Raw genomic sequence first — 26,107 nt, 5'->3', positions numbered from 1 at the left:
TATCATACATCATATCATACAGCCTATCATACAGCCTATCATACAGCCTATCATACAGCCTATCATACAGCCTATCATACAGCATATCATACAGCATATCATACAGCCTATCATACAGCCTATCATACAGCCTATCATACAGCCTATCATACAGCCTATCATACAGCATATATCATACAGCCTATCATACATCATATCATACATCATATCATACAGCCTATCATACAGCCTATCATACAGCCTATCATACAGCCTATCATACAGCCTATCATACAGCCTATCATACAGCCTATCATACAGCATATATCATACAGCATATCATACAGCATATATCATACAGCCTATCATACAGCCTATCATACAGCCTATCATACATCATATCATACACCATATCATACAGCCTATCATACAGCATATCATACAGCCTATCATACAGCATGTCATACAGCCTATCATACAGCCTATCATACAGCCTATCATACAGCCTATCATACAGCCTATCATACATCATATCATACAGCCTATCATACACCATATCATACAGCCTATCATACAGCCTATCATACAGCCTATCATACAGCCTATCATACAGCCTATCATACAGCCTATCATACACCATATCATACAGCCTATCATACAGCCTATCATACAGCCTATCATACAGCCTATCATACAGCCTATCATACAGCCTATCATACAGCCTATCATACAGCCTATCATACATCATATCATACAGCCTATCATACAGCATATCATACACCATATACAGCCTATCATACATCATATCATACATCATATCATACAGCCTATCATACACCATATCATACAGCCTATCATACAGCCTATCATACAGCCTATCATACAGCCTATCATACAGCCTATCATACAGCATATATCATACAGCATATATCATACAGCATATATCATACAGCATATATCATACAGCATATATCATACACCCTATCATACAGCATATATCATACAGCATATATCATACAGCCTATATCATACAGCATATATCATACACCCTATCATACACCCTATCATACAGCCTATCATACAGCCTATCATACAGCCTATCATACAGCCTATCATACAGCCTATCATACAGCCTATCATACAGCCTATCATACATCATATCATACAGCCTATCATACACCATATCATACAGCCTATCATACAGCCTATCATACAGCCTATCATACAGCATATATCATACAGCCTATCATACAGCATATATCATACAGCATATCATACACCATATCATACAGCCTATCATACAGCCTATCATACAGCCTATCATACAGCCTATCATACACAATATCATACAGCCTATCATACAGCCTATCATACAGCCTATCATACAGCCTATCATACATCATATCATACAGCATATCATACATCATATCATACAGCATATCATACATCATATCATACAGCATATCATACATCCTATCATACAGCCTATCATACAGCCTATCATACATCCTATCATACACAATATCATACAGCCTATCATACACCATATCATACATCATATCATACAGCATATCATACATCATATCATACAGCATATCATACAGCCTATCATACAGCTTATAACACAGCATATCATACATCATATCATACAGCATATCATATCATACACCATATCATACAGCCTATCATACAGCAAATAATACAGCATATCATACAGCCTATCATACATCATATCATACAGCATATCATACAGCCTATCATACATATCATACAGCCTATCATACATATCATACAGCATATCATACAGCCTATCATACACCATATCATACAGCCTATCATACATCATATCATACAGCCTATCATACAGCATATCATACAGCGAATAATACAGCAAATAATACAGCATATCATACACCATATCATACAGCCTATCATACAGCCTATCATACAGCCTATCATACAGCCTATCATACAGCCTATCATACAGCCTATCATACAGCCTATCATACAGCATATCATACAGCCTATCATACACCATATCATACAGCCTATCATACAGCCTATCATACAGCCTATCATACAGCCTATCACACAGCCTATCACACAGCCTATCACACAGCCTATCATACAGCATATCATACAGCGAATAATACAGCAAATAATACAGCATATCATACAGCATATCATACAGCCTATCATACAGCATATCATACAGCCTATCATACAGCCTATCATACATCATATCATACAGCCTATCATACAGCCTTTCATACATCATATCATACATCATATCATACAGCATATCATACAGCATATCATACAGCCTATCATACAGCCTTTCATACATCATATCATACAGCCTATCATACACCATATCATACAGCATATCATACAGCCTATCATACAGCCTATCATACAGCCTATCATACAGCATATCATACAGCATATATCATACAGCCTATCATACATCATATCATACAGCCTATCATACAGCCTTTCATACATCATATCATACATTATATCATACACCATATCATACAGCATATCATACATCATATCATACAGCCTATCATACAGCCTATCATACACCATATCATACAGCCTATCATACAGCATATCATACAGCCTATCATACAGCCTATCATACATCATATCATACAGCCTATCATACAGCCTATCATACAGCCTATCATACAGCCTATCATACACCATATCATACAGCCTATCATACAGCCTATCATACAGCCTATCATACAGCCTATCATACAGCCTATCATACAGCCTATCATACAGCCTATCATACAGCCTATCATACAGCCTATCATACACCATATCATACACCCTATCATACAGCCTATCATACAGCCTATCATACAGCCTATCATACAGCCTATCATACAGCCTATCATACATCATATCATACAGCATATCATACAGCCTATCATACAGCCTATCATACAGCATATCATACATCATATCATACAGCATATCATACATCATATCATACAGCATATCATACATCATATCATACATCATATCATACAGCCTATCATACAGCCTATCATACAGCATATCATACAGCCTATCATACAGCCTATCATACAGCATATCATACAGCCTATCATACAGCCAGTCATACATCATATCATACATTATATCATACACCATATCATACAGCCTATCATACAGCCTATCATACAGCCTATCATACAGCCTATCATACATCATATCATACAGCCTATCATACAGCCTGTCATACAGCATATCATACAGCGAATAATACAGCAAATAATACAGCATATCATACAGCCTTTCATACACCATATCATACACCATATCATACATCATATCATACAGCCTATCATACACCATATCATACATCATATCATACAGCATATCATACCTCCTATCATACAGCCTATCATACAGCCTATCATACAGCCTATCATACAGCATATCATACAGCCTATCATACAGCCTATCATACAGCATATCATACAGCCTATCATACAGCCTATCATACAGCATATCATACATCATATCATACAGCCTATCATACATCATATCATACAGCCTATCATACAGCCTTTCATACAGCCTATCATACAGCAAATAATGCAGCATATCATACAGCATATCATACAGCATATCATACACCATATCATACACCATATCATACAGCATATCATACAGCATATCATACAGCATATCATACAGCATATCATACATCATATCATACATCATATCATACATCATATCATACATATCATACAGCATATCATACAGCAGAAGTCCATTAATCGGGCACCGTCACGTGTTTAGTAGTTCCGTGTAGATGACATGATCCTCTCCATCACAGGTAGGGAAGGATCTGGGCGATCAGAGATATTATGTGATGGGGTTCAGCATCCTCAGCGCCTCCGGGATCATCCTCTGTCTCATCACCTCGCTGACTGTGGAGTGGTTGGGCCACACGGCAGCCAGGAATCTGCATGACAATCTGCTGAAAAAAATCATCCTGGCGCCGATCAGGTGAGTCAATCAGGATCCTGTGCCGAGTGATCGCTGCCATGTTAACTCTCATGGAGCTGCTTTTCTGTCACCTGGTCACCCAAATACAACTTCCCATCCCTCCCTCAATTCTCCCTGGCAGTCAATCACAGTGAAAGATCCTACCGGCTCCTATCTCTCGTTCAGTTCGGCAATGGTTCCCAGAGGTCATTGTGTTGGAGATTTGAGCTGGAATCTCCGAGCCTCGTTAAAGGGGTTTAGTCGCTCTACAAAACCTTCCATTTTGTGACTCTGTGAAGTCTGAGCTCTGCACCGTGGCTTAGAGGATACATTTCAGTGTAATTCCCCTTTAAGTAATGACACGATGCATCTTTGTATCTGCAGGTTCTTCGACACGACGCCGCTCGGCTTAATCCTAAACCGTTTCTCGGCTGATACAAACATCATCGATCAGGTGAGACGGCGGCGTGGAGCGCCCTGCGCCGGCAGCGGGGGAGAGATGCTGCGCTAATACTGATGTGACCCTTGTGTCTCCCCCAGCACATCCCCCCCACCCTGGAGTCGCTCACCCGCTCCACCCTCCTCTGTCTCTCCGCCATCGGGGTCATCAGCTACGCCAATCCCTACTTCCTGATCGCGCTCTTCCCGCTCAGCGTCGCCTTCTACTTCATCCAGAAATATTTCAGAGTCGCCTCTAAGTGAGTATGACGGGACACAATCCCTGCAGGGTCTGGGATCCCCAAATAAAAGTGGGGGCAAGGAAACGCGGAAACGTAAAACTAGACGCAACTTTATGGTTACGGCGGAAAATCCACAAACGTCAGAAGTTTTTGTGACGTCACCGCGTAAATCTGCAACGACCAGTGCGCTGTATAAGGGTCTGTTCACACGGCTTAACAAAACACCTCTGAAAATACGGCGCTCGGGCGAAAACTGCTCCTGATTTTCAGACGTTTTTGTAGCAAGTCGCATTTTTCGCAGCGTATTTTACGGACGTTATCAGTGGAGTCCATGAAAAACGGCTCCAATTACGTCTGAAGATGGGTCGGGCACAGACCCTAAAGCGCTGCCGGGAGGACGTTCCCCACCATCACAGCGGTCGTCACCCAACTTTCCCCGGCTCCTCTCCTCACTACAGCAGCGATCTGGGAGTCATGTCACTAAATGTCTAGGCAGATCTTCTCAGGAGTCTGGGAAAGTTGAGTAGCAACACATGCAGGGCTGCAGGGAGGATCACAGCATCAAGTCCTCACCAAGAATGGAAATCAAGGGGAACCAAACAAATGACCACCAAAAGAAAAAAAAAGAATGCGGATGAACCCCCATTGTTGTGAGAGTCCTGGGGGCCCCTCAGGGACGTTTCAGTCATTTGATCAGCCCCGGCGTCCCCTTCTCTCTGTCTCTCAGGGATCTCCAGGAGTTGGATGACAACACTCAGCTGCCGCTGCTCTGCCACTTCTCCGAGACGGCCGAAGGTCTCACCACGATCCGCGCCTTCAGGTATCCGCAATGCCCCTGTGTTATCACATGTTTAATATATAAGCGGATTATATACAATCTGTAGTCTGGGGGGGCGGCTCGTCAGGGGGGGGGGCGGCTCGTCGGGGGGGGGGCGGCTCGTCAGGGTGGGGGCGGCTCGGGGGGGCGGCTCAGTGGGGACGGCTCGTCAGGGGGGGCGGTTCGTCAGGGTGGGGGCAGCTCGTCGGGGAGGGCGGCTCGTCAGGGAGGGCGGCTCGTCAGGGGGGGCGGCTCGTCAGGGGGGGCGGCTCGTCAGGGGGGGGTTGCGGCTCGTCAGGGGCCCCCGTGTTGCTCTCACCTCCATTTACTATTCGGAATGACCCCGATGTGTTGCGGCTCAGCGCAGGTTCTGTTCTCTTCTGAGACGTCAACATTGCACTGGGGTCTGTGGGACTGGGCAGAGAATGACGGGGGTGCCGTACTGACTGCTGCAACTTGCCCCCCATCCCCTGGTGTCATCTAGTATAAGGATATATCCATTAATATGGGGGAGGGTCTGTTACCTACGTATTCTGGAGATCAGGGCTCAGACAGATCCGAGGAAAGACGATGCAGAAAGATCATTTCTATGATTGGTAAACGCTGTGCGGTCCGTGCGCCGTCCTGTATAATCAGCGACTTCTCATCCACAGACACGAATCCAGATTCAAACAGCGAATGCTGGAGCTGACGGACACCAACAACCTGGCCTACCTGTTCCTATCAGCGGCCAACCGGTGGCTGGAAGTCAGGACGGTGAGAAGGAGAACTACACCCAACCTCCCCACTCGTCATCCAACCACCCCACGCGTCATCCAACCACCCCACTCATCATCCAACCTCCCCACTCATCATCCAACCTCCCCACTCATCATCCAACCTCCCCGCTCATCATCCTTCCACAATGCACACATCACACTCATCATCCAACCACCCCACCCATCATCCAACCACCCCACTCATCATCCAACCTCCCCACTCATCAAGCCAACCTCCCCACCCATCATCCAACCTCCCCACTCGTCATCCAACACCCCACCCGTCATCCACTCCCCACTCGTCATCCAACCTCCCCACTCGTCTCCAACCTCCCCACCCATCATCCAACCACCCACCCATCATCCAACCACCCCACCCTCATCCAACCTCCCCCACTCTCATCCAACCTCCCCACCCGTCATCAAACCTCCCCACTCATCATCCAACCTCCCCACCCATCATCCAACCACCCCACCCATCATCCAACCACCCCACCCATCATCCAACCTCCCCACTCGTCATCCAACCTCCCCACCCGTCATCAAACCTCCCCACTCATCATCCAACCTCCCCACTCGTCATCCAACCACCCCACCCGTCATCCAACCACCCACCCATCATCCAACCACCCCACCCATCATCCAACCTCCCCACCCATCATCCAACCACCCACCCATCATCCAATCCTCCCACTCGTCATCCAACCTCCCCACCCGTCATCCAACCTCCCACCATCATCCAACCACCCCACCCATCATCCAACCTCCCCACTCGTCATCCAACCTCCCCACCCGTCATCCAACCTCCCACCCGTCATCCAACCTCCCCACCCATCATCCAACCTCCCCACCCATCATCCAACCACCCCACCCATCATCCACCTCCCCACTCGTAATCCAACCACCCCACCCATCATCCAACCTCCCCACCCGTCATCCAACCTCCCCACCCGTCATCCAACCTCCCCACCCGTCATCCAACCTCCCCACTCGTCATCCAACCTCCCACCCGTCATCCAACCTCCCCACCCGTCATCCAACCTCCCACCCGTCATCCAACCTCCCCACCCGTCATCCAACCTCCCACCCGTCATCCAACCTCCCCACCCTCATCCAACCTCCCCACCCGTCATCCAACCTCCCCACCCGTCATCCAACCTTCCCACCCGTCATCCAACCTCCCCACTCGCCATCCACCTCCCCACTCGTCATCCAACCTCCCCACTCGTCATCCAACCTCCCCACTCGTCATCCAACCTCCCCACTCGTCATCCAACCTCCCCACTCATCATCCAACCTCCCCACTCATCATCCAACCTCCCCACTCATCATCCAACCACCCCACTCATCATCCAACCACCCCACTCATCATCCAACCTCCCCGCTCATCATCCTTCCACAATGCACACATCACACTCATCATCCAACCACCCCACCCATCATCCAACCTCCCCACTCATCAGCCAACCTCCCCACCCATCATCCAACCTCCACACCCATCATCCAACCTCCCCACTCATCATCCAACCTCCCCACTCATCATCCAACCTCCCCACCCATCATCCAACCTCCCCACTCATCATCCAACCACCCCACCCGTCATCCAACCTCCCCACTCGTCATCCAACCTCCCCACTCGTCATCCAACCTCCCCACTCGTCATCCAACCTCCCCACCCGTCATCCAACCTCCCCACCCGTCATCCAACCTCCCCACTCCGTCATCCAACCTCCCCACCCGTCATCCAAACTCCCCACTCGTCATCCAACCTCCCCACTCGTCATCCCAACCTCCCCACTCGTCATCCAACCTCCCCACTCGTCATCCAACCTCCCCACTCGTCATCCAACCTCCCCACCCGTCGTCATCCAACCTCCCCACCCGTCATCCAACCTCCCCACTCGTCATCCAACCTACCCACTCGTCATCCAACCTCCCCACTCGTCATCCAACCTCCCCACTCGTCATCCAACCTCCCCACTCGTCATCCAACCACCCCACGCGTCATCCAACCACCCCACTCATCATCCAACCTCCCCACTCATCATCCAACCTCCCCACTCATCATCCAACCTCCCCGCTCATCATCCTTCCACAATGCACACATCACACTCATCATCCAACCACCCCACCCATCATCCAACCACCCCACTCATCATCCAACCTCCCCACTCATCAGCCAACCTCCCCACCCATCATCCAACCTCCCCACTCGTCATCCAACCACCCCACCCGTCATCCAACCTCCCCACTCGTCATCCAACCTCCCCACTCGTCACCCAACCTCCCCACTCATCATCCGTCCTCCCAACTCATCATCCGTCCTCCCAACTCATCATCCAACCACCCCACCCATCACCCAACCACCAACCTCATCATCCAACCTCCGCACTCATCATCCAACCTCCGCACTCATCATCCGTCCACACTGCACACATCACACTCATCATCCAACCTCCCCACTCATCATCCAACCACCCCACTCATCATCCAACCTCCCCACTCATCATCCAACCTCCCCACTCATCATCCAACCTCCCCACTCATCATCCAACCTCCCCACTCATCATCCAACCTCCCACTCATGATCCGTCCACACTGCACACCCTGTGATGAGTTCTGTGGCCCTTGCACCTTGTTTGAGTTTAGGAGCCGGGAATCCTCATCAGGAATTACACAACCAATCATTACAATTTCCCTCGTATTCCGCTGGGGGTGATGGTCGTGCTCGTCGTATTCCGCTGGGGGTGATGGTCGTGCTCCCTCGTATTCCGCTGGGGGTGATGGTTGTGCTCCTCGTATTCCGCTGGGGGTGATGGTCGTGCTCCCTCGTATTCCGCTGGGGGTGATGGTCGTGCTCCCTCGTATTCCGCTGGGGGTGATGGTCGTGCTCCCTCGTATTCCGCTGGGGGTGATGGTCGTGCTCCCTCGTATTCCGCTGGGGTGATGGTCGTGCTCCGTCGTATTCCGCTGGGGGTGATGGTCGTGCTCCCTCGTATTCCGCTGGGGGTGATGGTCGTGCTCCCTCGTATTCCGCTGGGGGTGATGGTCGTGCTCCCTCGTATTCCGCTGGGGGTGATGGTCGTGCTCCGTCGTATTCCGCTGGGGGTGCTGGTCGTGCTCCCTCGTATTCCGCTGGGGGTGATGGTCGTGCTCCCTCGTATTCCGCTGGGGGTGATGGTCGTGCTCCCTCGTATTCCGCTGGGGGTGATGGTCGTGCTCCCTCGTATTCCGCTGGGGGTGATGGTCGTGCTCCCTCGTATTCCGCTGGGGGTGATGGTCGTGCTCCCTCGTATTCCGCTGGGGGTGATGGTCGTGCTCCCTCGTATTCCGCTGGGGGTGATGGTCGTGCTCCCTCGTATTCGCTGGGGGTGATGGTCGTGCTCCCTCGTGTGTTTGGCGGTCACGCTGCGAACACCTGACATGAAGTTTTTTGGGAAAGATGACAGAACACAGAGAGCAGCAGCTGCCGCCCCTTGGACATAAAGGACGCGCCCGGTGCCCGGATACTGCGCAGCCGCTCTCCCTTCCCACAATGCTCATGTTCTGGGGGCTCAGGCTGATAAGTTCCCCACGTTTATGTATCAGGATAAGAAGGCGCTACCAGAAAATCCTGTGAATTGTGGGGTGTCCTGATCATGACCAGATGACACTGGAACTGACAGACTCTTAAAGGGGAACTCCACCTCAATATATCAGATGTTACCCAGAATCCTTCAGTGTGTCCCCCAGAATGAGACACCTAACCTGTCAGGGGGGGGGGGTGATCGGTAATTATGAGATATGGGTCGACCTCCGTCCATGAATATCCCATAATCCGCTGCACTTCTTCCGATGTGATCGCCCGCGCTGACGCTCCCTCTTCTTTGTAGGATTACCTCGGCGCTTGCATCGTGCTCATGGCTGCCGTCACCTCCATCACCTCTGGATTCACCTCTGGGATCGTCGGATTGGGTCTCACCTACGCCCTGACGGTTTGTATCCATCTCTCCGAGAAGAATTGTACTTTCCTGCTGAGTTCATACAAACTCCAGTCACATCCAGAGCTGCATTCAAAATTCTAACAGTTTCCTGTTTTATAAATCCAGCATCTAAACGTACAATTCTGTCAGTTTTCACTTCGCCGTCAGCCCAGATCTATTGCCCTGGGGTGTCTGTACAGGGCACAGTCCGCTGCAATACATTATGGGAGATGTAGTGTTTACATTAGACACTGCACAGTATTCTGGTGTAGAAAGGAGCAAGCAGTGCATTATGGGGACTCAACTGAGATATTTACTCAGACAGCACAATTGTCACTACAGCTCTGGATGTGACTGGAGTATAAGACATAATGTAACAGCAGAATAGTGACTGCAGCTGTGGGTGTGACTGGAGTATGAGACATGATGTAACAGCCGAATAGTGACTGCAGCTCTGGATGTGACTGGAGTATAGACATGATCTACAGTAGAATAGTGACCGCAGCTCTGGATGTGACTGGAGTAGGAGACATAATGTATGCACAGAATAGTGACCGCAGCTCTGGATGTGACTGGAGGAAGGAGACATGATGTAGCAGTAGAATAGTGACTGCAGCTCTGGATGTGACTGGAGAAGGAGACATGATGTAACAGTAGAATAGTGACTGCAGCTCTGGATGTGACTGGAGTAGGAGACATGATGTAGCAGTAGAATAGTGACTGCAGCTCTGGATGTGACTGGAGTAGGAGACATGATGTAGCAGTAGAATAGTGACCGCAGCTGTGGGTGTGACTGGAGTTTAAGACATGATGTATGCACAGAATAGTGACCGCAGCTCTGGATGTGACTGGAGTAGGAGACATGATGTAACAGTAGAATAGTGACCGCAGCTCTGGATGTGACTGGAGTAGGAGACATAATGTATGCACAGAATAGTGACCGCAGCTGTGGGTGTGACTGGAGTTTAAGACATGATGTATGCACAGAGTAGTGACCGCAGCTCTGGATGTGACTGGAGTAGGAGACATGATGTATGCACAGAGTAGTGACTGTAGCTCTGGATGTGACTGGAGTAGGAGACATGATGTATGCACAGAATAGTGACCGCAGCTCTGGATGTGACTGGAGTAGGAGACATGATGTCGCTCAGGATCAGTACTAGATGACTGTGGTCGTGTTTTCCGGTAGATGACGACGTTGTGGGGAGTAGTTGATGGAGCTGTCGCTGCGTCTCCCCCACATTCTGTAGGTAACGAACTACCTGAACTGGGTGGTGAGGAATCTGGCGGATTTGGAGGTTCAGATTGGCGCGGTGAAGAAGGTGAACAGTTTCCTGAACATCGAATCTGAGTGTTACGAGGGGACGATGGGTACAGTATGACGCTCACGGGCTCTGCTATATTTACTTCATGCGGGGGAGGGGCAGCTTTATTCCTCACACTTCTTCAGAATGGCGCTGTCCGGCGCGGTCACCCGGTACTCGCGCTTGCTTTTAGCTGTTTCATCATAAAAACCTCCACGAGAATGTTGAGTTCCGCTCACGCCCGCGGTTTTGCCCTTTTTACACAATTTTCCTGCCGAATAATGGAATAAAGTTCTCCATAAAATATGTGATGACATCATCGCGAGGCGGCAGCGAGATCCCAGGTTTCCACGGGGCAAACCGCGCCAAAGCTGCTGATTTATGGCGCGGTGCGATGCGGTGCCGCTTTGTGTTACCTCTTTGTAAATCTTCTCTATGTTTGACCTGATTCCAGATTCGCAGCAAGTGCCGGACGACTGGCCGAAGGACGGAGAGATCAAGATCAGCGACTTGTGCGTGCGATACGAGAGCAACCTGAAGCCGGTGCTGAAACACGTGAAGGCGAATATCAAGCCGGGGCAGAAGGTGCGGCGCCCAAAACTGCACAGGGGCAAACCGGGAGCAGAACCGCTACCCCTCCCATAACCACACACCCAGCTACCCCCCCCCAGAAACCACACCCCCAGCCGCCAGCTACCCCCCGTAACCACACACCCAGCCGCCAGCTACCCCCCCCGTAACCACACCCCCAGCTACCCCTCCCCGTAACCACACACCCAGCTACCCCTCCCCCCAGAAACCACACCCCCAGCCGCCAGCTACCCCCCCGTAACCACACACACAGCCGCCAGCTACCCCCCCCCCCCCGTAACCACACACCCAGCTACCCCCCCCCAGAAACCACACCCCCAGCCGCCAGCTACCCCCCCGTAACCACACCCCGTCGCCAGCTACCCCCCCCCCGTAACCACACCCCCAGCCGCCAGCTACCCCCCCGTAACCACACACCCAGCCGCCAGCAACCCCCCCGTAACCACACACCCAGCCGCCAGCTACCCCTCCCCGTAACCACACACCCAGCTGCCAGCTACCCCCCCCCCCCCCCGTAACCACACACCCAGCTACCCCCCCCCAGAAACCACACCCCCAGCCGCCAGCTACCCCCACGTAACCACACCCCCAGTCGCCAGCTACCCCCCCCCCGTAACCACACACCCAGCTACCCCTCCCCGTAACCACACACCCAGCTGCCAGCTACCCCCCCCCGTAACCACACACCCAGCTACCCCCCCCCAGAAACCACACCCCCAGCCGCCAGCTACCCCTCCCCGTAACCACACCCCCAGTCACCAGCTACCCCCCCCCCATAACCACACACCCAGCTACCCCCCCCCAGAAACCACACCCCCAGCTACCCCCCCGTAACCACACACCCAGCCGCCAGCTACCCCCCCCCGTAACCACACACCCAGCTACCCCTCCCCGTAACCACACACCCAGCTGCCAGCTACCCCCCCCCGTAACCACACACCCAGCTACCCCCCCCCAGAAACCACACCCCCAGCCGCCAGCTACCCCCCCGTAACCACACCCCCAGTCGCCAGCTACCCCCCCCCGTAACCACACACCCAGCTACCCCTCCCCGTAACCACACACCCAGCTGCCAGCTACCCCCCCCCCCCCGTAACCACACACCCAGCTACCCCCCCCCAGAAACCACACCCCCAGCCGCCAGCTACCCCCCCGTAACCACACACCCAGCCGCCAGCAACCCCCCCTGTAACCACACACCCAGCTACCCCTCCCCGTAACCACACACCCAGCTGCCAGCTACCCCCCCCAGAAACCACACCCCCAGCCGCCAGCTACCCCCACGTAACCACACCCCCAGTCGCCAGCTACCCCCCCCGTAAACACACACCCAGCTACCCCTCCCGTAACCACACACCCAGCTGCCAGCTACCCCCCCGTAACCACACACCCAGCCGCCAGCTACCCCCCGTAACCACACACCCAGCCGCCAGCTACCCCCACGTAACCACACCCCCAGTCGCCAGCTACCCCCCCCCCCGTAACCACACACCCAGCTACCCCTCCTCGTAACCACACACCCAGCTGCCAGCTACCCCCCCGTAACCACACACCCAGCCGCCAGCTACCCCCCTGTAACCACACCCCCAGCCGCCAGCTACCCCCCCGTAGCCACACCCAGCCTCCAGCTACCCCTCCCATAACCACACACCCAGCCACCAGCTACCCCCCCGTAGCCACACCCAGCCTCCAGCTACCCCCCGTAACCACACACCCAGCCGCCAGCTACCCCCCCGTAACCACACACCCAGCCGCCAGCTACCCCCCCGTAACCACACACACAGCCGTATTCTATGTCATGGATTCTATGTCATGGATTCAGCTTATCGTTTGTAGCCACAATCCCTTCTCTGCAGCTTCCAGTATCTGGGGGGGGGGGCGTTCCCTGGTTCATGAATAAAATTCCAGCACTACAGTGAAGACTGACACAAGGGCAGGGGAGTAGGGAGCTAGGAGGGGTGTAATTCTACAACGCAGCTTCTACCCCATTATATGAACAGCTGAGGGTTCGCCCCTCTGGACTCTGTTACCCACGTAGGAGACCAAGATGCGATTCAGGGGCTGAGATTTCTAGGGAACGTTCTCAGTATCTATAATGCATTGACACGTTCAGCTCCGATACAGAACTATGTGTCTCCATGGTAACAGACTACGAGGTCCCCTAATACTAACATTCTGGGGGTCAGTATGATGCAGGGGAGATCAGACTGCAGGATCAGACTACACGGGGTTTGTTTGTAGTCTGTTGCCATGGAGACACATAGGTCTGTATCGGAGCTGTGGATAAGACTATTTGTAAAGTTGCTCCATTTTTTATTTGAGATGTTCTGGAGGAATCCGGATCGTTGTTTGTGAAGTTCTCGCTGTGCGTTACGTGTTGTGCGATTCCTTCTCTCCTCAGGTCGGGATCTGCGGCCGCACGGGGAGCGGTAAATCGTCCTTGTCCCTGGCGTTCTTCAGGATGGTCGATATATTTGACGGTTGGTTCATATTATTTCTTGTTCACACATCCGAGTAAAACCTGAAATCTCGCGCCGCAAATAAGTTCCCACGTTCCGGGCGCCGAGATTCCGGTTAATGACATGAGGGGGAGGGGCTTTGTAAATCTACAGTTCTGCTGATTTCCTGTTAGCTCTCAGGCTGCAGAACCACGCTGCCCCCTGCTGGTTCAGTGTCTCCACAGAGGATGTGGTGCATTGTGGGAGTTATAGTTTTAGAAGCTTGATAAAGGAAATGCCGCTCCCCCTCAGAGAGCAATGCATTATGGGGGTGTCGGCGCGGTGTATTATGGGGGTGTCGGCGCGGTGTATTATGGGGGGTGTCGGCGCGGTGTATTATGGGGGGTGTCGGCGCGGTGTATTATGGGGGTGTCGGCGCGGTGTATTATGGGGGTGTCGGCGCGGTGTATTATGGGGGGTGTCGGCGCGGTGTATTATGGGGGGTGTCGGCGCGGTGTATTATGGGGGTGTCGGCGCGGTGTATTATGGGGGGTGTCGGCGCGGTGTATTATGGGGGTGTCGGCGCGGTGTATTATGGGGGTGTCGGCGCGGTGTATTATGGGGGGTGTCGGCGCGGTGTATTATGGGGGGTGTCGGCGCGGTGTATTATGGGGGTGTCGGCGCGGTGTATTATGGGGGGGTCGGTGTATTATGGGGGTGTCGGCGCGGTGTATTATGGGGGTGTCGGCGCGGTGTATTATGGGGGGGTGTATTATGGGGGTGTCGGTGCAGTTGTGGGGTCTCCAGTGCGGAGGTTACAGGTTTTTCTGAGTGTTGTGTTTGGGGTCTGTGGGCAGGGGTGACCTGCGCCGGATATTACCATGAAAAGGGCCAAACTAATCAGGGGTCCCCCCGCTCCACGGGCCTCGTTGCCGCCGCAAGGGTTGATGTGGTTAATTAGTACTACAACTCCCAGCATGTCCGGACCTCGGCCGGTTGCTCAGTTGTTTCCGGGGGGTCGGGTCACATGGTGATAATCGGGCGACGGGTCCAGAACTTTTTATTTATGTTTTTTTCTCTCCATATTTTTGTGTAGGATCCATCATCATTGATGGACTGGACATCGCTCGGATCCCGCTGCACACGCTGCGCTCCCGGCTCTCCATCATCCTCCAGGACCCCGTGCTGTTCAGCGGCTCTATACGGTAAGTGGGGGGTCTGGGGTGTATAATATAACACTAAGGCCGGCGCAGCGATCACTTGTACAGCACTTTGTATTTTTCATTTTGAGATTTTACATTTTTGGGGCGACTGGTTTTTGGTAATGGGGGATTATTCTTCTGTTGGGGGGTTACATAGGACTGCAAATAAACCTTCTGAGTTATCACACTGTACAAAGGAACAATTCCAGCACTGCTACATCTGTATGTGACTGATTCCGACTGCTCCTCTGATAAGCGGCTGCTCCTCTGATAAGCGGCTGCTCCTCTGATAAGCGGCTGCTCCTCTGATAAGCGGCTGCTCCTCTGATAAGCGGCTGCGCTGTTATAACCTCTGGACTTTAGTGTTACTGGCCCTTTAATGCTCCTGAGCTGCTTATTTCCCTCGTTACAGTGTGTTATGTAGCACTGCATCTGGTCTCCGTCCTTCCCCTGAATGTCTCTGTGACGGAGGCAGCAGGAATGTTGTGTTAACGTCCCGCGCAGAGACGTTTGCACAATTCCTCTGTGCTGCTGTGACTGCAATCAGCGCTTCTGTTTCATGTACAGGCTGAACTTGGATCCGGAATGTAAGTGCACAGACGACCGGCTCTGGGAAGCGCTGGAGATCGCGCAGCTCAAGAACCTGGTGAAGGCTCTGCCGGGAGGTCTAGGTATGTGCGCTCGGGGGAGGGGCGTCACGTGCGGAGGAGCCGCGCACTTCTCCATTTAAAGGAAGGAATAGAAGCGGAAAACTGGAAGACCTAAAAGACGAGGAGCGGGAGACGGGGCCGCGACACGCCTGACGATCTGCAGCCCCGGCTCCGTCAGCGACACCACATGCAGTCGCACATTTCATCCGTTATTCCCATAGAGACCAGCGGCGCCAAACACCTAAAGATTGTTCTGAAAAACCGTAAATGATCCAAAAAAAACATGGCGCACTTTATGGGTCCGTCCCCCCCCCCCCCCCGTTCCTGCGTTTGTGCCGGACACTCCGGGGACCCCCGTACATGGGCCGGGACGTTGCGGCGGTTTTATTCTTCTGTATTGAATGTAAGGAATGCCGTTGTTTTGTCCCCGTTCTGCAGACGCCATGGTGACGGAGGGCGGTGAGAACTTCAGCGTCGGTCAGAGGCAGCTCTTCTGCTTGGCCCGAGCGTTCGTCCGGAAGAGCAGCATCCTCATCATGGACGAGGCCACCGCCTCCATCGACATGGCCACCGTGAGCTCCGCACCACCCGCCGTCTCAGTCACATGATGTCACCCCCCGCGTCCTTCACCAATCCTCCCGCTCCCCCTGCTGCGCCAATCTTCTGCTCTCTGCTATCAGCCACATTTACTGTGAGGGCTCGGGAAACCCACAAGAGTCAAAAAACAAGGAGTCCATAGAGAACGTGAGGAGGGCGCGCTCAGGAGGAGGTGCAGCGGGGGAGCAGGAGGAGGGCGCGCGCAGGAGGAGGCGCAGCGGGGGAGCAGGAGGAGGGCACGCGCAGGAGGAGGCACAGCGGGGGAGCAGGAGGAGGGCGCGCGCAGGAGGAGGCGCAGCGGGGGAGCAGGAGGAGGGCACGCGCAGGAGGAGGCGCAGCGGGGGAACAGGAGGAGGCGCAGCGGGGGAACAGGAGGAGGCGCAGCGGGGGAACAGGTGGAGGCGCAGCGGGGGAGCAGGAGGCGCAGCGGGGGAGCAGGTGGAGGCGCAGCGGGGGAGCAGGAGGGCGCGCGCAGCGGGGGAGGAGGAGGAGGGCGCGCGCAGGAGGATGCGCAGCGGGGAGCAGGAGGAGGCGCAGCGGGGGAGCAGGAGGAGGGCGCGCGCAGGAGGAGGCGCAGCGGGGGAGCAGGAGGAGGGCACGCGCAGGAGGAGGCGCAGCGGGGGAACAGGTGGAGGCGCAGCGGGGGAACAGGTGGAGGCGCAGCGGGGGAGCAGGTGGAGGCGCAGCGGGGGAGCAGGAGGGCGCGCGCAGCGGAGGAGGAGGAGGGCGCGCGCAGGAGGATGCGCAGCGGGGAGCAGGAGGAGGCGCAGCGGGGGAGCAGGAGGAGGGCGCACGCAGGAGGAGGCGCAGCGGGGGAGCAGGAGGAGGGCGCGCGCAGGAGGAGGCGCAGCGGGGAAGCAGGAGGAGGGCGCGAGCAGGAGGAGGCGCAGCGGGGGAGCAGGAGGAGGGCGCGAGCAGGAGCAGGGCGCGCGCAGGAGGAGGCGCAGCGGGGGAGCAGGAGGAGGGCGCGCGCAGGAGGAGGCGCAGCGGGGGAGCAGGAGGAGGCGCAGCGGGGGAACAGGAGGAGGCGCAGCGGGGGAGCTGGAGGAGGGCACGCGCAGGAGGAGGCGCAGTGGGGGAGCAGGAGGAGGGCGCGCGCAGGAGGAGGCGCAGCGGGGGAGCAGGAGGAGGGCGCACGCAGGAGGAGGCGCAGCGGGGGAACAGGAGGAGGGCGCGCACAGGAGGAGGGCACGCACAGGAGGATGCGCAGCGGGGGAGCAGGAGGATCTGCCGGCTCTTGTCATGGCGCAGAGGAAGGGTCATGAAGGTTTATTTGGAGGGAGGTTCACTGTAATGAGGACCCGTCGCCTCTCCTGACATCAGTTTTCACCTTTTCCTAGGACTCTACATTGTGCCATTCCTCTGTTATTCCTCCTAGAAATTTGTAAATACATTGGCATATTGGTGTTACCAGTTGGGGGTGTGTCCATACAGTCTGACCATTGCCAATCAGTGTCCGTCACCCCCTTTGACAAGGAGAATGTTTACACCCAGATGTCAATTCATTCATAAATTTCTAGGAGGAGTAACAGAGGAACGGCACAATGCACAATTGTAATAAAACCTAATCCAAAATTGTTATTTTATGGGGAATACAAGGATTTAATAATACAGAAGCGACCGCTCCTCTTTAAGTCGCGGGGCCTCCGACACATTCCTGGGCGATGGGCGGGGCCTCCGACACATTCCTGGGCGATGGGCGGGGCCTCCGACACATTCCGGGTGTATTGGGATTTACTTACCTCCGTGTCACTGGCCGGAGCCGCTTCTGCGCCATTTATACATTTTACATTAGAACAACATTTTCCCTACATGAGCCCCAATGTGTCTGCGCGGTCAGACGAGCCCCCATAAAACGATGAGCGGTTACTATGGGATGTGACGGATTTCTGCCTGATACACTGTATTCTGCTTCTCTGCGCAGGAAAATATTCTGCAGAAGGTGGTGATGACGGCGTTCGCTGACCGCACGGTAGTGACTATTGCAGTAAGTACGGGGGAGGGGAGTACCCGGGGGGCTGACGGGCGAGGAATATAACCCCCGAGGTGCCGCGTGTCTCCGCTGTCACGTTCATATGTTAGTAAATAATCCTGAGGTCTCGTTAGAGTGGAGGTTCCGTCACACATGTCGCGCTGTCTCTGCTGTCTCTCTGAGGTGTCGCGCTGTCTCTGCTGTCTCTCTGAGGTGACGCGTCTGTCTCTTCTCTCCTGTGTCTCTCTGAGGTGACGCGTCTGTCTCTTCTCTCCTGTGTCTCTCTGAGGTCACGCGTCTGTCTCTTCTCTCCTGTGTCTCTCTGAGCTGACGCGTCTGTCTCTTCTCTCCTGTGTCTCTCTGAGCTGACGCGTCTGTCTCTTCTCTCCTGTGTCTCTCTGAGGTGACGCGTCTTTCTCTTCTCTCCTGTGTCTCTTGTCTCTCTGAGGTGGCGCGTCTGTCTCTTCTCTCCTGTGTCTCTCTGAGGTGACGCGTCTGTCTCTTCTATCCTGTGTCTCCTCTGAGCTGACGCGTCTGTCTCTTCTCTCCTGTGTCTCTCTCTTCTCTCCTGTGTCTCTCTGAGGTGACGCGTCTGTCTCTTCTCTCCTGTGTCTCTGCTGTCTCTCTGAGGTGGCGCGTCTGTCTCTTCTCTCCTGTGTCTCTTGTCTCTCTGAGGTGACGCATCTGTCTCTTCTCTCCTGTGTCTCTCTGAGGTGACGCGTCTGTCTCTTCTCTCCTGTGTCTCTCTGAGGTGACGCGTCTGTCTCTTCTCTCCTGTGTCTCTGCTGTCTCTCTGAGGTGACGCGTCTGTCTCTTCTCTCCTGTGTCTCTCTGAGGTGGCGCGTCTGTCTCTTCTCTCCTGTGTCTCTCTCTTCTATCCTGTGTCTCTCTGAGGTGGCGCGTCTGTCTCTTCTCTCCTGTGTCTCTTGTCTCTCTGAGGTGACGCGTCTGTCTCTTTTCTCCTGTGTCTCTCTCTTCTATCCTGTGTCTCTCTGAGGTGACGCGTCTGTCTCTTCTCTCCTGTGTCTCTCTGAGGTGACGCGTCTGTCTCTTCTATCCTGTGTCTCTCTGAGGTGACGCGTCTGTCTCTTCTCTCCTGTGTCTCTGCTGTCTCTCTGAGGTGACGCGTCTGTCTCTTCTCTCCTGTGTCTCTTGTCTCTCTGAGGTGACGCATCTGTTTCTTCTCTCCTGTGTCTCTTGTCTCTCTGAGGTGACGCGTCTGTCTCTTCTCTCCTGTGTCTCTCTGAGGTGACGCGTCTGTCTCTTCTATCCTGTGTCTCTCTGAGGTGACGCGTCTGTCTCTTCTCTCCTGTGTCTCTCTGAGGTGACGCGTCTGTCTCTTCTCTCCTGTGTCTCTCTCTTCTATCCTGTGTCTCTCTGAGGTGACGCGTCTGTCTCTTCTCTCCTGTGTCTCTGCTGTCTCTCTGAGGTGACGCGTCTTTCTCTTCTCTCATGTGTCTCTGCTGTCTCTCTGAGGTGACGCGTCTGTCTCTTCTCTCCTGTGTCTCTCTGACGTGACACGTCTGTCTCTTCTCTCCTGTGTCTCTCTGAGGTGACACGTCTGTCTCTTCTCTCATGTGTCTCTGCTGTCTCTCTGAGGTGACGCGTCTGTCTCTTCTCTCCTGTGTTTCTCTGAGGTGACACGTCTGTCTCTTCTCTCCTGTGTCTCTCTGAGGTGACGCGTCTGTCTCTTCTATCCTGTGTCTCTCTGAGGTGACGCGTCTGTCTCTTCTCTCCTGTGTCTCTGCTGTCTCTCTGAGGTGACGCGTCTGTCTCTTCTCTCCTGTGTCTCTCTGAGGTGGCGCGTCTGTCTCTTCTCTCCTGTGTCTCTCTCTTCTATCCTGTGTCTCTCTGAGGTGGCGCGTCTGTCTCTTCTCTCCTGTGTCTCTTGTCTCTCTGAGGTGACGCGTCTGTCTCTTCTCTCCTGTGTCTCTCTCTTCTATCCTGTGTCTCTCTGAGGTGACGCGTCTGTCTCTTCTCTCCTGTGTCTCTGCTGTCTCTCTGAGGTGACGCGTCTGTCTCTTCTCTCCTGTGTCTCTCTGAGGTGACGCGTCTGTCTCTTCTCTCCTGTGTCTCTGCTGTCTCTCTGACGTGACGCGTCTGTCTCTTCTGTCCTGTGTCTCTCTCTTCTCTCCTGTGTCTCTCTGACGTGACGCGTCTGTCTCTTCTCTCCTGTGTCTCTCTTCTCTCCTGTGTCTCTCTGACGTGACGCGTCTGTCTCTTCTCTCCTGTGTCTCTCTCTTCTCTCCTGTGTCTCTTGTCTCTCTGAGGTGACGCGTCTGTCTCTTCTCTCCTGTGTCTCTCTGAGGTGACGCGTCTGTCTCTTCTATCCTGTGTCTCTCTGAGGTGACGCGTCTGTCTCTTCTCTCCTGTGTCTCTCTGAGGTGACGCGTCTGTCTCTTCTCTCCTGTGTCTCTGCTGTCTCTCTGAGGTGACGCGTCTTTCTCTTCTCTCATGTGTCTCTGCTGTCTCTCTGAGGTGACGCGTCTGTCTCTTCTCTCCTGTGTCTCTCTGACGTGACACGTCTGTCTCTTCTCTCCTGTGTCTCTCTGAGGTGACACGTCTGTCTCTTCTCTCATGTGTCTCTGCTGTCTCTCTGAGGTGACGCGTCTGTCTCTTCTCTCCTGTGTCTCTCTGAGGTGACGCGTCTTTCTCTTCTCTCATGTGTCTCTGCTGTCTCTCTGACGTGACGCGTCTGTCTCTTCTGTCCTGTGTCTCTCTCTTCTCTCCTGTGTCTCTCTGACGTGACGCGTCTGTCTCTTCTCTCCTGTGTCTCTCTTCTCTCCTGTGTCTCTCTGACGTGACGCGTCTGTCTCTTCTCTCCTGTGTCTCTCTCTTCTCTCCTGTGTCTCTTGTCTCTCTGAGGTGACGCGTCTGTCTCTTCTCTCCTGTGTCTCTCTGAGGTGACGCGTCTGTCTCTTCTCTCCTGTGTCTCTTGTCTCTCTGAGGTGACGCGTCTGTCTCTTCTATCCTGTGTCTCTCTGAGGTGACGCGTCTGTCTCTTCTCTCCTGTGTCTCTCTGAGGTGACGCGTCTGTCTCTTCTCTCCTGTGTCTCTGCTGTCTCTCTGAGGTGACGCGTCTGTCTCTTCTCTCCTGTGTCTCTCTCTTCTATCCTGTGTCTCTCTGAGGTGACGCGTCTGTCTCTTCTCTCCTGTGTCTCTGCTGTCTCTCTGAGGTGACGCGTCTTTCTCTTCTCTCATGTGTCTCTGCTGTCTCTCTGAGGTGACGCGTCTGTCTCTTCTCTCCTGTGTCTCTCTGAGGTGACACGTCTGTCTCTTCTCTCCTGTGTCTCTGCTGTCTCTCTGAGGTGACGCGTCTGTCTCTTCTCTCCTGTGTCTCTCTGAGGTGACACGTCTGTCTCTTCTCTCCTGTGTCTCTCTGAGGTGACGCGTCTGTCTCTTCTCTCCTGTGTCTCTTGTCTCTCTGAGGTGACGCATCTGTCTCTTCTCTCCTGTGTCTCTTGTCTCTCTGAGGTGTCGCGTCTGTCTCTTCTCTCCTGTGTCTCTCTGAGGTGACGCGTCTGTCTCTTCTCTCCTGTGTCTCTTGTCTCTCTGAGGTGACGCGTCTGTCTCTCTATCCTGTGTCCTCTCTGAGGTGACGCGTCTGTCTCTTCTCTCCTGTGTCTCTCTGAGGTGACGCGTCTGTCTCTTCTCTCCTGTGTCTCTCTCTTCTATCCTGTGTCTCTCTGAGGTGACGCGTCTGTCTCTTCTCTCCTGTGTCTCTGCTGTCTCTCTGAGGTGACGCGTCTTTCTCTTCTCTCATGTGTCTCTGCTGTCTCTCTGAGGTGACGCGTCTGTCTCTTCTCTCCTGTGTCTCTCTGACGTGACACGTCTGTCTCTTCTCTCCTGTGTCTCTCTGAGGTGACACGTCTGTCTCTTCTCTCATGTGTCTCTGCTGTCTCTCTGAGGTGACGCGTCTGTCTCTTCTCTCCTGTGTCTCTCTGAGGTGACACGTATGTCTCTTCTCTCCAGTGTCTCTGCTGTCTCTCTGAGGTGACGCGTCTGTCTCTTCTCTCCTGTGTCTCTCTTCTCTCCTGTGTCTCTCTGACGTGACGCGTCTGTCTCTTCTCTCCTGTGTCTCTCTCTTCTCTCCTGTGTCTCTTGTCTCTCTGAGGTGTCGCGTCTGTCTCTTCTCTCCTGTGTCTCTCTGAGGTGACGCGTCTGTCTCTTCTATCCTGTGTCTCTCTGAGGTGACGCGTCTGTCTCTTCTCTCCTGTGTCTCTCTGAGGTGACGCGTCTGTCTCTTCTCTCCTGTGTCTCTCTCTTCTATCCTGTGTCTCTCTGAGGTGACGCGTCTGTCTCTTCTCTCCTGTGTCTCTGCTGTCTCTCTGAGGTGACGCGTCTTTCTCTTCTCTCATGTGTCTCTGCTGTCTCTCTGAGGTGACGCGTCTGTCTCTTCTCTCCTGTGTCTCTCTGACGTGACACGTCTGTCTCTTCTCTCCTGTGTCTCTCTGAGGTGACACGTCTGTCTCTTCTCTCATGTGTCTCTGCTGTCTCTCTGAGGTGACGCGTCTGTCTCTTCTCTCCTGTGTCTCTCTGAGGTGACACGTATGTCTCTTCTCTCCAGTGTCTCTGCTGTCTCTCTGAGGTGACGCGTCTGTCTCTTCTCTCCTGTGTCTCTCTGAGGTGACGCGTCTTTCTCTTCTCTCCTGTGTCTCTCTGAGGTCACGCGTCTGTCTCTTCTCTCCTGTGTCTCTCTGAGGTGACACGTCTGTCTCTTCTCTCCTGTGTCTCTCTGAGGTGACACGTCTGTCTCTTCTCTCCTGTGTCTCTGCTGTCTCTCTGACGTGACGCGTCTGTCTCTTCTGTCCTGTGTCTCTCTCTTCTCTCCTGTGTCTCTCTGACGTGACGTGTCTGTCTCTTCTCTCCTGTGTCTCTCTTCTCTCCTGTGTCTCTCTGACGTGACGCGTCTGTCTCTTCTCTCCTGTGTCTCTCTCTTCTCTCCTGTGTCTCTCTGACGTGACGCGTCTGTCTCTTCTCTCCTGTGTCTCTTGTCTCTCTGAGGTGACGCGTCTGTCTCTTCTCTCCTGTGTCTCTCTGACGTGACGCGTCTGTCTCTTCTCTCCTGTGTCTCTCTCTTCTCTCCTGTGTCTGAGGTGACGCGCCTGTCTCTTCTCTCCTGTGTCTCTCTCTTCTCTCCTGTGTCTCTCTGACGTGACGCGTCTGTCTCTTCTCTCCTGTGTCTCTCTCTTCTCTCCTGTGTCTCTCTGACGTGACGCGTCTGTCTCTTCTCTCCTGTGTCTCTCTCTTCTCTCCTGTGTCTGAGGTGACGCGCCTGTCTCTTCTCTCCTGTGTCTCTCTCTTCTCTGTCCTGTAGCACCGGGTGTCCACCATCTTGGCTGCAGACCTGGTGTTGGTCTTTTCCGAGGGTATTTTGACAGAGAATGACTCGGCGACCGCGCTCCTCTCCAACCCGGACGGTCTCTTTACCTTTCTGGTCAAGAGTCACAAGTAGATTGAGTCACTGCTGTCTGTCTGGTACGATGACCCTGTAATACTCTTATATCCGCACTGTACACACAGGTCCACCCCCTGCAGACCCCTATACATAGTGAGTCACCCCGGGGCTATCTCCGCCATATTCCCCTATATAAGACTATGGAGCCTAAAAAAAGGAGATTCACCAACAAGGCACCTGTAATACTGAGATGCACCTGTAACTGTGGGGGGAGCCGCAGCCATAGGAGAACAGTCCCAGCAACCAGACACATCTCACATGTAATATCGCTGTAATACATCCCTCCTCCTCATCTATATACTCCTCTCCTCCACTCATTTCCAGCAGCCTGAAGGCCCCTCTCCCTGCCTGCAACCTCCTCAGTCATCAAGAAATCCATCTAGTGTAAAACACGGAGGAGGGGGATGCAGCTTCTCTCTCTCTGTGAGGCTGCGTGCTGTGAGAGGGGAGGAGGGGATGCAGCTGCAGCTTCCCTCTTTCCTTCTCTATCGCTCTCTCTTTCTGTGAGGCTGCGTGCTGTGAGAGGGGAGGTGGAGCCGCAGAAAAGAGACATGTAATTGGCTGACATCACACATAGAAGCGCCCGCCCACTCATCACCATGCGAGAGCAAATAACAGCAGAGGGAAGGAAATGCCCCAAAATCTGCAGGACTCCCCCCCCCCCCCCCCCCCACACTTGTCTGCTCCACATGTGCAGCTGCAGGAGAGGGAGGGGGCTGTTATCTAGTACTGATAGGGGCCCCTGACCCAGTGACATGACTCTCCGCCGACCCAGTGACATGACTCTCCTCCGACCCAGCGACATGACCCTCCCCCGACCCAGCGACATGACCCTCCCCCGACCCAGCGACATGACCCTCCCCCGACCCAGCGACATGACCCTCCCCCGACCCAGCGACATGACTCTCCCCCGACCCAGCGACATGACTCTCCCCCGACCCATCGACATGACTCTCCCCCGACCCAGCGACATGACTCTCCCCCGACCCAGCGACATGACTCTCCCCGACCCAGCGACATGACTCTCCCCCGACCCAGCGACATGACTCTCCCCCGACCCAGCGACATGACTCTCCCCCGACCCAGCGACATGACCCTCCCCCGACCCAGCGACATGACTCTCCCCCGACCCAGCGACATGACTCTCCCCCGACCCATCGACATGACTCTCCCCCGACCCAGCGACATGACTCTCCCCCGACCCAGCGACATGACTCTCCCCCGACCCAGCGACATGACTCTCCCCCGACACAGCGACATGACTCTCCCCCGACACAGCGACATGACTCTCCCCCGACACAGCGACATGACTCTCCCCCGACCCAGTGACATGACTCTCCCCTCGCCCGGCCTCCCTACGACTCCTCCTGTCATGGCCTCACGCTCTGTTTCTCCGCAGCACCGGGTTCACACCATCCTCACCGCAGACCTGGTGATCGTGATGCGTCGGGGGAACATTCTGGAGTACGATACCCCGGAGAGTCTCCTGGCGCAGGACGGGATCTTCGCCTCCTTTGTCCGCGCCGACATGTGACGCTTTATAAACAGCGTGAAGTATTTTTCTAGCTTTTTATATGAAGTGTTTATATTTTCTATTTATGAAACGCATGAGAAGAAACGAGAATTTCTACGTCTCCGGCATTTGTATCGCACTAAGAATAAAGGTTTGATCACAGATTTCAAGAAAA

General features: G+C 53.8%; 1 protein-coding gene across 4 annotated transcripts in view; it reads left to right on the top strand.

Moving 5' to 3' along the window:
• LOC142730503 (ATP-binding cassette sub-family C member 9-like) overlaps window positions 1-26,107 on the top strand; it is a 41,838-nt gene extending 15,731 nt beyond the window's left edge. The window contains exons 8-22 of one of the 4 annotated variants that reach the window (XM_075849350.1): window positions 3,839-4,011; window positions 4,375-4,444; window positions 4,531-4,688; window positions 5,398-5,490; window positions 6,141-6,243; window positions 10,118-10,219; window positions 11,458-11,578; window positions 11,966-12,096; window positions 14,504-14,582; window positions 15,637-15,745; window positions 16,310-16,413; window positions 16,831-16,964; window positions 18,914-18,976; window positions 24,279-24,439; window positions 25,819-25,904. In XM_075849350.1, the coding sequence (XP_075705465.1) occupies window positions 3,839-4,011; window positions 4,375-4,444; window positions 4,531-4,688; window positions 5,398-5,490; window positions 6,141-6,243; window positions 10,118-10,219; window positions 11,458-11,578; window positions 11,966-12,096; window positions 14,504-14,582; window positions 15,637-15,745; window positions 16,310-16,413; window positions 16,831-16,964; window positions 18,914-18,976; window positions 24,279-24,416 (1,578 nt within the window). In that variant the 3' untranslated portion in view covers window positions 24,417-24,439; window positions 25,819-25,904. Of the gene's footprint in view, window positions 1-3,838; window positions 4,012-4,374; window positions 4,445-4,530; window positions 4,689-5,397; window positions 5,491-6,140; window positions 6,244-10,117; window positions 10,220-11,457; window positions 11,579-11,965; window positions 12,097-14,503; window positions 14,583-15,636; window positions 15,746-16,309; window positions 16,414-16,830; window positions 16,965-18,913; window positions 18,977-24,278; window positions 24,440-25,818 lie in introns of those variants that run through there. The other 3 variants (XM_075849351.1, XM_075849352.1, XM_075849353.1) reach the window with 3 other exon arrangements.

This window comes from Rhinoderma darwinii, unplaced genomic scaffold (assembly GCF_050947455.1).
Source record: "Rhinoderma darwinii isolate aRhiDar2 unplaced genomic scaffold, aRhiDar2.hap1 Scaffold_750, whole genome shotgun sequence".
Lineage (NCBI taxonomy): Eukaryota > Metazoa > Chordata > Amphibia > Anura > Rhinodermatidae > Rhinoderma > Rhinoderma darwinii.
Note: the sequence above shows the minus strand (reverse complement) of the source record. Positions and strands in the feature narration are given on the sequence as shown.